Source organism: Aphelocoma coerulescens, chromosome 5, assembly GCF_041296385.1.
Source record: "Aphelocoma coerulescens isolate FSJ_1873_10779 chromosome 5, UR_Acoe_1.0, whole genome shotgun sequence".
Classification (NCBI taxonomy): Eukaryota; Metazoa; Chordata; class Aves; order Passeriformes; family Corvidae; genus Aphelocoma; species Aphelocoma coerulescens.
Genome location: NC_091019.1, coordinates 34,225,419 through 34,238,669, shown reverse-complemented (window position 1 = coordinate 34,238,669; position 13,251 = coordinate 34,225,419). Strand labels below are relative to the sequence as shown.

The window sequence follows — 13,251 nt, the reverse complement described above, 5'->3', positions numbered from 1 at the left end:
ATCTTTTTTCACTGAGGAGTGGAGGTAGGAGGGTTGTTTTGTGTTTGTACTGTGGACAGTTTAAATGAGAAGTTTATAATGCAGGAATAATGTGAAAGTTCAAATAAGTCGTATTAGTTCAAGTAATATGACTACTTAACGATTACTGAGAGAATTCTCTGACTAGGAAGAAATGATTCACAAAGATGAGTACATATTTTATTTATGATATTGTGTTTCTGCTTTCATTCTGTATTTTCATACAGGATTTTAAACCTATGCTCCTTAGAATGAACATTTTACACTTCCTCACATTTTGTCTTACAGAGCTTGAGGTGCCAGGAGTGGTATATAAATTTCACATATACTGTTTTGATTTGGTAACCTATAGCTGGTGTCTGCAGTCAGTGTGTTACACTGAACATGGCAAAGAAACCCCAAACAATAACAAATATTCTGAAAGGGATAGTATGGTGGATAGAGAAGCCTGTGTACTGGTGGTTAGAAACCACTGTCCTAAGAGTCATCTTTGACATAAAGTTCTTTAATGTATGATAATAGTGAAAGTGTATGTATTTGTTTAGCTACATCAGCAAAGTGGATGTGTTGAATATTTTGGTTGCTGCTGCCTACCGTCCAGTGCCATCTTTGGATCAGATTCTTCTCCCAGCAGCAGTAACAAGATTGAGAAATCAGCTTTTGGAAGCAGAGTACTATCAACTAGCAATAGAGGTAATGCCAGTGGAGGAATGTCAGTGTTAATGCTTCTGTAGTGGCTTTTGTGTTCCTCCCTCCTGAATTCAGATGGATGTGATGTGTGAAATGGAAAATATTTAAACAGTTACAAACTGAGATTAAATTTCTAAACATGGAAGAAATAATTTTCTGAACACTGGAAAAAACTTCTGAGGAGGAGAAGTCCTGCTGTGGAGCAGGCTGCCAAAGGGAAGGATAAGTGGCCTTGTTTCTTGGTACAGTTAAGATTGGAATGGACTAACTGCAGGGAAGTCATTAAATGGAGGAATCCTGCAGCCAGTAGAAGGGATGACACACCCTTTGTGGCAGGACTTTATCTGAAGCTTATATGTTAGATTCTATTTGTCTGTAATCTGACAGCAGACATTTGTAAGGCACCTTTACCAAACATTTATTTGGAAATTAGCAATGTTGGCAAATCTGTACATCAGAGCTCATCCGGTGTGGTTTATCGTCTTCCTCTGGCTCCCAGGATTTTGTAAGCCTCTGTTTTGGCATTGCGCTTCGTTAAATACAGGATTATGATACTACAAATAGTATTATGACTTGTTAATCAGTAATAAACAGCAAGAATAGATGACCTATTTGAACAGAAATAGTTCTTGTTTAAAAGCAGCTGGTCTATTAAAGAAAATCAGGAATAAATTTTGTCAGCAAAGTTGTATGAAATAAAAAATATCTTGGCAGTTCGTGAAGCATGTTCTGTTGCCTTTTTTAGAACCACAAACCTGATGAATTCTGCTCTGTAAAAATCACCTGCTTTAGAAAAGTAGATGTGAAAATGTCCTGTTTTAGAACTCATGAACTGAAGTTTCCCAGATAAACAGTAGTTTAAACTTGTACAATAAAAAATACTTCCACATTTGGAGATCACGGGGTGTTTTGGTAGTTGGCCTTTTGTGCCAGTAATATGCAAATAATCAGCATGGGTTTTTCATGTGTTTTTTTAGTTGTTTGTTTTTTATGGGAAATGTGCTCTAGGAAGGGAAGGGTCAGAATCACAGACTGTGTGATAAGCCATTTTTCCTATTTTCTATACTGGGACTGTGTTGTAATATTAACAAATGATTTTGAATTTAGGTTTCTACAAAATCTGGATTGGATCCAGGTGGAGCATGGCATGCCTGGGGCATGGCTTGCCTTAAAGCTGGAAATTTAAATTCAGCAAGAGAGAAGTTTAACCGATGTTTAAAGCCACCTATGGATCTAAACCAGCTGAACCATGGTTCAAGGCTGGTCCAGGATGTGATACAGTACCTGGAGTCCACAGTGAAGCCAGTACTCATTGCAGTAAGAATCTTCTCCTCTGTCTGCTCTGAAGGGCTATGGCAAAGCCCAGTAATGGTGTTTTAGTACACATCTTACAGCAATGCATTTTACAATATCAGGTGTTAGGGTGTTTCTTTTCCTTCTTTGTCATGATTGTGTATTGCAAACTGAACATTGTTGAGAAATTTTTTAGCTGTTTCATTACATTCAAGTGGTGCCTGAGAACCAGATCATAGGATTTTATAGCAATTTGGGACATACTTTGTGGAGGGAAAAGAGGCTGTACCAGATAATGGACCATTACTACAGTCTAGGAAAGCTAAACTCAATCCCAGCAGTATTTTGTGATGCTGCAGTGATGCAAATTTTCTACTGAAACTCTGATAACTTTTCAGAAGTTCAAAGACTTTCAAATGCTTTCCCACTCCTCTCATCAAAAACCACTATTAAATGGTTTGGAATTCCGATTCAGTACCAAAAAATTACTTTTTGTACTAAATAACTGCAGAATCATGATGATGAAAGACCAAGTACATATTTTAGGAGAATAAAAAAGCCTGTTTGAACTGGGTTGTTGAAGTAGCTGTTGACACTGGATTTTTTTTTTAAGTAAGCCTGGAAACCTGTCCTTGGAAACAGCTATGCTGGCTACAGCAGCATTCAGTACTTCTGTTGATAGCAGGATTCCAGTCTAGTGTTTATAAAAACATTTCTGAAATCTCACCCCTCTAAAGCAATATCTATTTTAAACACAGCAGTAACAAATGTTTCAGGGCTGAGTGACAAGACCTATCTGAAAAGAAGGTTTTCTCTTGCTCATCACCTATTATTGGTTCTCTATGTTAATGGCAGGATGATGATTACTTTGCCACATTGAGGGAACTTGAAGCAACAGTGAGAACAAGAAGTCTGTCTCTGGAGATGATGTGTGAGGGGAAGATTCAACACAACAGCTACTATCAGGAGTGCTTGTTCTATTTACATAGTTACAGCACTGATCTGGCAATAATAAGCTTTTACATGAGGCATGACTGTATGAGAGAAGCACTGCTTCACTTGTTAAATAAGGTGAGTAATTCAATTTTCACACTAAAATTGAAATTTGAAAAACAGCAATGAGCATCATGCAGTGTTTGAGTGGTTATCTGCACAGGAGTTTGCTGATGTCCTGAAATGTTGTGATACAAACTATCCAGTGACTGACAAGAATTCAGTGAGACAGAAAAACAACTTTGATCTTTACATCTTGTGTTTAATCTCTCTTCCCCCTTGTGTTGAAACAGGGGTTTCTAGAGAGGAGAAAGTCCCGTTTTGGTTCTTTTGTAGAGGTCCTGCATCAACAGCGCTTTGTCTTTTTTCTACAAAGTTGAAAACCTGGGACTGTTGTCATAAAGTTCAGAAGAGAGAAGGAAAATTTTGAATTGCAACATGCAGATAACACTAGACACTACTCTCTATTCCTGTGCCTCTGTCTCATAGTATTGTTTGTTGAATCAGCTCACCTATGTTTGCACTTCTGTAACCATTAGGAATATAAGGAAATACAGAGGAAGGAAAGAAGTCTAGGGAACCCAAAAAGTGGTTTCCAGCTCTCCCTTAAGGAAACTGCATAATATAGGAGGACTTAAGTATTTCTGGAGTAAACAGTTCTATTGGTGCTTAACTACAATGAAACCTAGAAATTACTCCAGGTTCTTATTAAGACTTTAAGGGTGCTTCTTAGGAGATGTGAATCCATTATACCTCACCAGCTTGTTGAGTGTGGTGTTTTGTTTGTTTCCTTTTTTAAGTTGCTGTGCTTGGGTTTGAATTACTGATTTTTTTTTTGTCATTTGAAATAACTCTTATTGAGAATGTACAACTTGAAACACCAACTTCCATTATCTTTATCTGCTTATGAGCTTTGTTATAGAAAATTAAGTTGCCTTATAAGCTCTGCTTTCTCATTGTACCATCAGTCATTCTAAACTTTTGTAGTTGTCTGCATACTGAATTAGCTTTTTAAACTTATCCTTTACATCAGTTTAAATTTACTTTTAAAGAAAAGTTGCATATTTTTACAACGTAGGTGATGTAATTTCACTTCTTAAGTAGCAGACTTGGAAAATACTCTAGACAGACAATTTGATGTGGAAGTTTTAGCCAAGGTACTGGTAGTAGTCATACAAACAAGAGAGAAGGGTTTGTTCCCCTAAAAGCTGTAAGGTACTAAGCTTCTGACTAAACATTTTGCAGTTGATTGTTTGGATACATTTTATGTGTACAGACTCTGTTGCCTGTATCTTACTCTGAGATATTAAAAAAAAAAATTAAAAAAATTTCATATCAAGCCTTTAAAACATATGTGCGGGCCCTGCTGACACATATTAATGTTACTGTGGAAAGAAGCATGTGTGAGGCTGCATTTGCAAGAACACGGTCAAGAGGCCAGGGAAAGAAGGTCACTACTTGTGAGGTTTCATCTGAACAACTGTGCCCAGTCCTGGGTTGCCAAGTAGAAAACAGACACTGTCAAAGTGAAGCAAGTCTAATTGAAGGCCACCAAAGTGTCTAGGGGCCTGAAACACCTGATCTATGAGGAGACTGATAGAGCTAGGTTTTTCCTGCTGTAAGAAAAGGCAAGGGAAGATCTGTGTGCTGTTTTCAGCTACCAAGCGGGTGACTATAGAGAAAATAGAGCCGTGCTTATCTCATATGTCCCCAGTAAAAGGGTAAGAGACAATGGACACAATTGGGAGAAAGGGAAATTCCAACTGGATAGAAAGAAAAAGGTTTTGGGTTTGTTTGGAGGGTTTTTGGGTTTGTTGGGTTTTGTTTGTTTTGGGGTTTTTCTGGTGCATATGTTTAGACGCAGGAACAGGGCCACAGGGAGGTTGTTAAATCACTCTACTTTGTCATGCTCAGAACTTGACTGGACAAGTCCAGAGCAGCATGACCTAACTTGGAAGTCATTCTTTGAGTGGGATTTTGAACAAAATAACCTCCAGAAATCCCTTCCAATGTAAATTATTTCTTAATTTTATGATCTCTGTCACTTAATATGCCTTTATATTACATAAGGAAAATAAACCACAGTGGCTTTGCTTCAAGCTACTTTCTGTTTGTGTAGGAATCCCCATCAGAAGTGTTTATTGAAGGGATCTTCGTTCCAAGTTATGAAAGTGGAAAACTGCATATGTTGGAGAACTTGCTGGAAACCATTGATCCAGGGTTGGAAAGCTGGGGAGTCTACTTGATTGCAGCCTGCAAATACTTGCAAAGAAAGAACTATTACCATATTCTATATGAGCTGCAGCAGTTCATGAAGGTAAGCTGAGGGACAGTGCCATCTCTTACAGGGAAATGCTGAATACTGTCAGACTTTTGGTTATTTACTTTGGTCTAAACCTGCATGCTGGATGAGTATATTTTTGCTTCTTTACATCCTAGAAAACATAGAAAGGCTTGAGTCTTAGTATAGCTGACCTGATCCATGTCATGGATCTGGCACGTTGTGTTAAAGAAAACAGAGCATTGTCTGCTCTGTTTTGTGTGAGCCTGTTAGTGCAGACAGTGATTACTGATGGGGGTGTCCTGTGGTCCATCTTTGTACTCAGTACATTTCTTCCAGGATCACGTCCGTGCTGCCATGACCTGCATTAGATTTTTCACTCATGGAGCAAAGTCATACACTGAACTTGGAGGAAAACAGACGTGGCTTCTAAAGATCAAGGACCATCTCAAAGTCTATCTGCAGGAGGTCTCAAGAAGTTCAGGAAGGAAAAAAATGGCATTCACTTTCCGGAAGAAAATGTCTGCTACAGATGTGTCGAGGTATCTATAAACAAGAAGCTAAGTTTGAGAACAGGGGAAATTCAGGCTTTAGACTTTGGGGATTTTTATTGGTTTCATTTAAGTTGACTTTTAGCTAACACTTACCGGTTGTCCTTGATCCAAATCAGCTTTTATGTAGTTATAAGTATAGGATTCCCATCACTTTTCCCCCCAACAATCCAAACCAGGAGATGGGCAATTGTTTCTGCTAAAAAGATGTATGTGTATCAGACTACCCTCCTTTAATTTAAAAAACAAACAAGAATCCTACAATGCATAGACAATTATACATCAATCCACAAGTGCTTTTTTCTCTTCCTTTCCTCTCCAAAAAGCAAGCAGCTTTGTAGTGCTTCACTGTCTACTGGGGTTAACTCAAAACATCGCACTGTGTACAAGCTATAGGTGCCGGAGATAACTGGATTCCTGTATTCAAAAGTCAGAGGGAAAATTTAGCCAGATCTCTCTTGTATTTGGGATTTTATATCTTGTTTTTCTCAGGGGCTTTTTTCTTTCTTTTTTTTTTAGGCTAGACTCTTAACTTAAACCTGGAGGGGAGTGTGTGTGATGAGGTGGAAAAGCAGGAACAGATATTTATTTGGGGATCCAGATTCTCTGGCTCACGCCTTTGAAATAATGTGAATAATTGCTCAGCTTCATCTTGTGATGCACGTTAAGTGCACAGATCTGAAAAGTAATACTGCTGCAGACTTGCACAATAGACAAAGTCAAAAAGCAACTAAAATAATTGTTTATAAGCATGTCTTCTTTTGAAAGATATTGAAGAAATTAGTAAGTTCACATAAATAATAATTGACACTTTCTCTATTACAAAATAAGGTCAGAATTTTTTCACTATCTAGGCACATCAATACAGTTGATCTGCAGATGGAAGTAACAAAGTTCCTGCATCAGTGTGAGAGCTCAGGAACCTCTCAAATGACAGATTCCTCCTTGCCCACACTCTTTGGAAACAATAACATGAAAATGGATGTTGCTTGCAAGGTACTAATTGCTATTTTAAACACAGCTCTATTTTTCATCAATACTAGTTTGTCATGCAGGTTGAAGCATTTGATGGTTGGAGCAGCTTCTTGTATTTTTATGGGCAAGTTACCTGTGCAGGAATGCAACCCATCATTTATGAAAAATTCATGTTTTTCCTCAAAATAACAGAGAACATGTGAGAACCTAGAGCTCATCTCCTCAAAGTTCAAATTTTCAGAGGCAGTGCATCCAAAATACAAATAGTAATATTCCTTTTGACTGTGCATCCCATTATGTTTGGAAGTAAGGCAAATAATGCTATTATTCTAACCATTCTTAACTTTGGCTCATTTCCATCTGTAAATTGCCTAATGTCCCTCAGGGAAGCAGTGTGTGACAGCAGACCCTATAATTTGCTGTACTTCTTGGGATGGTGCTGTTTTCTGTTGAAGTAATGCGTTTTCTTTTGGCCTCTGGGTAAAATCTGGATTTGCATTAATATTATTTAACTGTACATAATGAAAAAGGAATGTGCATCCCCAGACTTGTCTATGCCTCTCTTTTCAGGTCATATTGGAAGGCAAAAACATTGAGGAGGGGTTTGGGATTGCATTTAGAGTTCTCCAGGTATGGAAAAACTTGATACAACAAGCAATATTATTACAAAGTAACTCTTGAAAGCAGCAATTGTTTAAACAAAAGCCTTTTCCCCCCCCAAATGTATTTTAATCCCCCAAAAGAAAAACTTCCTGCAAGAAAAGTCACAAGTTCAAGTCTTACATGTCCATATATTTGTGGAAGCTTGGTAAAGAAATTAAGATGCTGTTTCAGTAAGACATTTCCAAACTAATTGGGTCCTACAAAGGAATTAAGTACAGCTTTTCCTTTGCTGTGTACCTTGTTCAGTGTCTTAACTCTGGCAAACCACAATCATAGATGTGTGTAGAGACTTCTCATGCCGTAGCTCTCTGCAGTTCATGATAGTCATGCAAAGGCAGTGAATAAATAAGGCCAGGGCTCTCTCTGTTCTATTCTCCTGATTTGAGAGAGCAAAACTAATTAACTGGAAATTCTCAATGGGGACCTCTCCTCTTCTACCCTCATGTCTGGGTAGAAGTTGAGTGCTTATCAGTCAGCATAGCTCATGAGCCTCCAAACTCTCCTGAGTGTTTCTCATCCATATAGTTCCAGATGGTAGAGCTGGGCCACTTTAGGACAGAGGTGGCACACCGAAAGAATGTGGATGTGGCAGGCCCTGCTCCTTCTTTCAGGTCAGGATGTACAAGGCAGAACTCCTGTTTGTAGAGAGATGGAGAGCCTAGAGCCTTAGAAAAACAGCACTTCTAAGCAGCAGCAGCAGCCATTACCCCCAGTAAAAATGGAGCAGCGAGTCCAGCTGCCTATCATCACTTCCATTTCCATCCTTTTTTTCTTTACTTATTCATGGCAGGATCAGTTCACAGCTTTTATCATCTCTTCCCTCATGTGGGAGGTGTACAATGGTCAACTGCCTCCTGTTTAGTGTATCCAAAGGGTGACTGCTGGTGGGGTAGCTGGAGAAATACAGTGGGAACATGCTGAGTGAGGGAGAGGTGGATAGGGCTCTATCTGGCTCTCTTTTGCCAGAAGAAATAAAACTGAATTTTTTTGCCACTCCTGAAAATAAGGCGGTAGCAGCATTCTTGTTCTTAAGCGAGATTTACTTTTACCAGTCTGGTTATAGAAAACCTTTAAGTCAACCCTGAGCAGTGGTGAGTGGAAAACCAGAGGCCCTCAAAACAGCTTTGACTTTTTGGAGCATGGTGTGGTATTTTGTCCTTAGGAGAGATTGTCTCAGTTGTTTTCCTCTGAGAAAATTTGTTGAGAACATTCAACATGTTGCTCTGATGTTCCAACTACCTCTAGGACTTCCAGCTGGAGGCTACAGAAGTGTACAGCAAAGTGGCCAAGCAGCTGGTGAAGCAGCAGAAGTACAGCGAGATCCGGCAGCTCCTGAAGTGTGTCAATGAGTCTGGAGTGGCAGCAAAAAATGATGGGGATAACATTATCCTAAACTGTCTAAATGAGTTCAAAAACATTCCTGCTGAGGTAATTCTATCCTGCACTGTGTCCCTTTTGAAGTAAAAAGGGTATATACAATACAGGCTACAGGGAAGTCTGGTGCCTGTACTGCTCTTTTAGTGAGTCCTTTAGATGTTCTGGCTCCGTAGTATGGGCATAGTTTAAAGGTGGGAGTGCATGGTTTTCCTTGTACGAGGTACTCTGAGGGGAAACAATAAGTAGGTAGCACACTCCTACCCTGCACTTCCCAAATGGATACCCATGGTGGGGAGAGAGCATGTGCTTCACAAGATCCTGCCAAATGCTGCTGATTGCAGCAGGAGGTGTTCCTTTCAGTGAGGCTTTGCTGGCTAACACAGAGGATGTGTGGAGGCAGAAACCTCCTGCCTCCATAGGAAACCAATTTTGTGATTCCCTTTGCCTGCCACAGTGTTTCTTCCATTCCAGTGAAGGAAGGAGATGCACTCTACTAGTTCTGTTAATTAGGTTAGGGGATGCAGTCCACTCCTTGGGTCAGGGTGGGCCATGGGGCAACTCCTGCTAGGGTGCTGGGAACCTACAAATTCATTTCATGCAACATGAGCCATGTCCATGAGAGACTCCCAGGCTCATAGCATTCTCTAGGGACCCCCCACAGACGTGGCAGGCAGGAAAAGCTGTGGGTAAAGGGAAGAATTAGAATTTGTATTTTTTTGTATTTTCTACATCTGCAAGCCTTGCAGTTGGGACAGTCTAAGCACCTGCTGTGATCTCAGCAGCCCTGCCTGTCCACAGGGGTTTGATGCCTGATGGGGTAAAGTTTTGCAGACTATTATCACTTTGAATGTGAACACTTTTTCCCTTCTTTGGACACAGGATCTCGATAATCTGATTCAGGATATGGACAGTGATGAAAACAAGGTAAGTAAAAGCACAGTTGCAAGAGCTAAACAGCCCAGTTTTGATCTGCAGCTTGCAGGCTCTTTTCCACTGTCTCCTCTCTCATCCTCATGCAAATAAGGTTTTTGAAGGCTACTTCCTAGATTGTAGAAATCACAATGAATCCTTCAAGGCCATGGTGTTTGTGACTGTAAAGCTATGACATGCAAGTACCAATTGGGACTATCCCTATTAGTTCCTTGAGAGTCCTCAGAGTGAGGGCTGGGCATTTGTTAGAATGGGAGGAAAGATACTTCAGAGAGGCACATTGGTGGGTCTGTTGGTTTTGGTTTTCAACTTTTTGCATAGGTTTACATAAGTTTCTAGTAATGGCAGACAGCTAATGATGACCACTTCAGCTTTGTTTCAGGATTATGTTATTTCGGTGCTGATTGAGAGTTAAACGATAAAACTTCTCCACTTCTGATAGACTTTTTCTCTTAGAGGAAATGAAGCCTAAACTATTTTATTTCTTTGTTGGCTTTCATACCAGCCAGCCAAGCCACTGGAGAGTTACACATAAATATGTGAACTGTAGATGCCTGTTTATAGATGTGGCTGTGACTCAGCATTTGGAGATTGTTGTAGATCCTGAGTGGCATAGCTGGGAGTAAAATCTAAAGATTTGTGTCGGTCCTCTGTTTGCTCTGAATAACAAACCCACTGTTGTAGGTAGATTGGAAAATGGGCTTTTAATTCTGCTTTTCTGTAAGATCTGTCACTGAAAGATGGGAATTGTTCTAGAACCAGCAGTGGAAGAAAATGACAGATTCAGACTCTTTGCTATAAGGATATGGTAATTAATGCACAAGATAGGACTCCTGATACTAATTTCATGGTCATACAGTAAAGGAGTTTCTACAAGAGACAAACTTAATAAAATAACACCTGTTTTATCTACCTTTTTTGCTGGGATCTGCTTCATGCCACCTTCTGTTTGGTAATATGGTGCTACTGCCTCATATGACACGCTTCTGAACTGAGTATTTCCTGTGTGAGTCCTTGCTTAAGCTTGCTTAGGTTTGCTACAGCTTTCTGACCAAGTTCTGACTGCCTCTCATGCTTCAGATCCAGGCGTACATGATGTGCAACAAGCTGCGTTCTGCGTACCTGGTGTCGGTGCGGCAGGAGAAGGCCCGGGCCGTGCAGCTGGTCCAGCACGTGCGACAGCTGGCCGAGAGCAGCGGCGATGACGTCGTCAAGGCCATCTGTGCCCAGTGGCTCTCAGTGCACCAGCCCAAGGTGAGAAATCGGCTTCCCCAGGGCTCTAGGAAGTAATATGGAATTGACATTGGCCAGCATACCGAAGGAGAAGGCCTCACTACAGCTCAAAGGTGTCCGCTTTAGCACTCTCTTCATAAAATGGAACTCTGTTGACTGATGTTGGTGGCAAATGGATGCTGCTAATGTGCCTCTGGTGAAAGGAAGGGAACTAAATTACAAGTGCCAGTCCTGTATTTTGACAGTCACTACCTCAGGGTGTTTTTTGGCTCTCTTTTTGATGGGGGGAGGGGACAGTTTCAAACTGAACAAGAATTTAGATGTATGGAAGAATTTAGATGTATGGAAGAGAGCACTTCTGTTTCTGACTTTAGTTTTTGGGTTTTGTTGGTTTTTAATTTTTGGGGGGGTTGATATTTTTTGAAAAGCACTGAACTTAATAATATGTATTTTATTTTTAATCCAGAAAACATATAGAGAGAGGACAGAAAATTTTTATCAACTCGGTGTAGCCTAGAGTATAAAATTTTTGTGATGCTTCCTGTAAAATTTTCAAGATTGGAGTGTTCTTCTGTTACAAAGACTAAAACACAGAGATTTTTTTTAAGCCTCTATACAAACCATTGCTACTTCTTTTTTATCCCCCCCCACACCACTAGTATATGTACCCAGCTTTTTTAGTTTGTTTGAAAAGGTAGGAACTGATTCTTCATGGCAGGTTTACCAGTCACACTGTGTGATGTGTGCCATAGATGTGGCACTTGGGCTAGTGCCAACTAGATGAAAGAAGTTATAAAGGGCATATCCTGTAAGGGGAGTACAAAGGGAAAATAAGCCTTCAAAATAGTTGAAAAATCACGTGCCTCTTTCTTTACTACAGTAATACCCAATAAATTGTTGCAATGCAGCTTTATGGCTGAATAACTGACAGTAAACTTCCACAGTTTTTCATCAGGTATAGCAAAGACAGAGCAAGCTGTGGTGAAATTGAACAGGTGGTGTGTATCCCTGTCACACAGGGATGTATTTATTTATTACCAGGATAACCTGTCCCTGTCAAGTACAATAGAACACCAAACTGGACATATCCTATATTGATGGGTTTTGCTCTGGAAGTGCTAGGTAATCAGTTTTATGAAAAAAAGCAGCAATCTTTGTGTAATGTCTGTGTTCAAGGATGCTGAAAAAAGTAGCTGCTTCTCTGCAACTAGTATTGGGACATGAGAAATGGGCAGAAATGTGGTAGACATTCAAATGTAGTAGGACCTTCAAAAAAGAACAAAACATGGCATTCCAGAGAAGTTTGTGTTTGCTGTTTACATGTATTTCAGCACAAGTAGGAAAACTAATTCACTTTCTCATTAAAAAGTTGTTTACATCAAAAAAACCCCAGGTTTTCTGAAGTGTAATGTAATTGTAAATATTTTTAGTACATAAAGTAATTGAGACTGTCAAGTAAGAGTTTTGCACTATCCCCAAGCTCACTATAATGAAAGAACAGACTTCCATGGTGTCAGAAAGGGTTTGGTCCATCTTCTTCAGGCTTTCAAGAGCTGACACAAACACCTCTCTTCGGAGGTGCTCTGCTCTGCTCACTAGAGCAATTAGAAATGACCACATGTAGCTTTCAGAATCCCCTGACCACAGATTTGCATTATCTCATTAGTGAGCCGTACTTTAATGAAAGCTTTTGTTTCCTTGGCCAGACTGACCTAGCTTTCCATCAGCTTACAGCCATCAGGCTAATCCTAAAATGTGACACTACCTATAGCTTCAGTCATTTCTAAATCTCTGATTATGGGGAGGAGACTTTACTGTTTGTGGGTATCCAGAACTGCATTGCTGTAACACCTCCTGTTCTGCTCGAGTTCCTTCAGCTGCAGAGAGCACTGAGAGTGGAGTTTGCCATGCAGACCTATCAGTTCCATACCTGCCTTTCTTCCTGACCTCTTTGCACTGTACCTGATGCACTTTATATAGTGTTTGTTGTAATGTGATGTTCTTAACCTGGAATCGTAGGGATCTTTCTTGTACCAGCAGAACTGGAATTTTGACCCTGATTAATTACCTTGTGTCATAAATAGTGCAATTATCGAGGGGCTTTGAATTTTTGAGCAGCAAAAAGGGATTGAATACTGCCAGTTTAAAAGAATTTTTTTGTTACTGACCAAGGTTTGTTTACAATTAAAAAAATAAAGTATTATGACTGTTCATGTATTTTCTGTTTAGTTTTTATATCAGCAGAGC

At 39.8% G+C, this 13,251-nt stretch overlaps 1 protein-coding gene across 4 annotated transcripts in view; it reads left to right on the top strand.

Annotated features, from left to right (window-relative positions):
- ZFYVE26 (zinc finger FYVE-type containing 26) overlaps positions 1 to 13,215 on the top strand; it is a 49,244-nt gene extending 36,029 nt beyond the window's left edge. For all 4 annotated transcript variants that reach the window (XM_069017650.1, XM_069017649.1, XM_069017651.1 and 1 more), the window contains 10 exons: positions 564 to 711; positions 1,816 to 2,025; positions 2,857 to 3,072; positions 5,114 to 5,311; positions 5,615 to 5,817; positions 6,681 to 6,822; positions 7,372 to 7,431; positions 8,710 to 8,892; positions 9,721 to 9,765; positions 10,852 to 13,215. In XM_069017650.1, the coding sequence (XP_068873751.1) occupies positions 564 to 711; positions 1,816 to 2,025; positions 2,857 to 3,072; positions 5,114 to 5,311; positions 5,615 to 5,817; positions 6,681 to 6,822; positions 7,372 to 7,431; positions 8,710 to 8,892; positions 9,721 to 9,765; positions 10,852 to 11,061 (1,615 nt within the window). In that variant the 3' untranslated portion in view covers positions 11,062 to 13,215. The remainder of the gene's footprint in view (positions 1 to 563; positions 712 to 1,815; positions 2,026 to 2,856; positions 3,073 to 5,113; positions 5,312 to 5,614; positions 5,818 to 6,680; positions 6,823 to 7,371; positions 7,432 to 8,709; positions 8,893 to 9,720; positions 9,766 to 10,851) is intronic.
- The last annotated feature ends 36 nt before the right edge of the window (positions 13,216 to 13,251 follow it).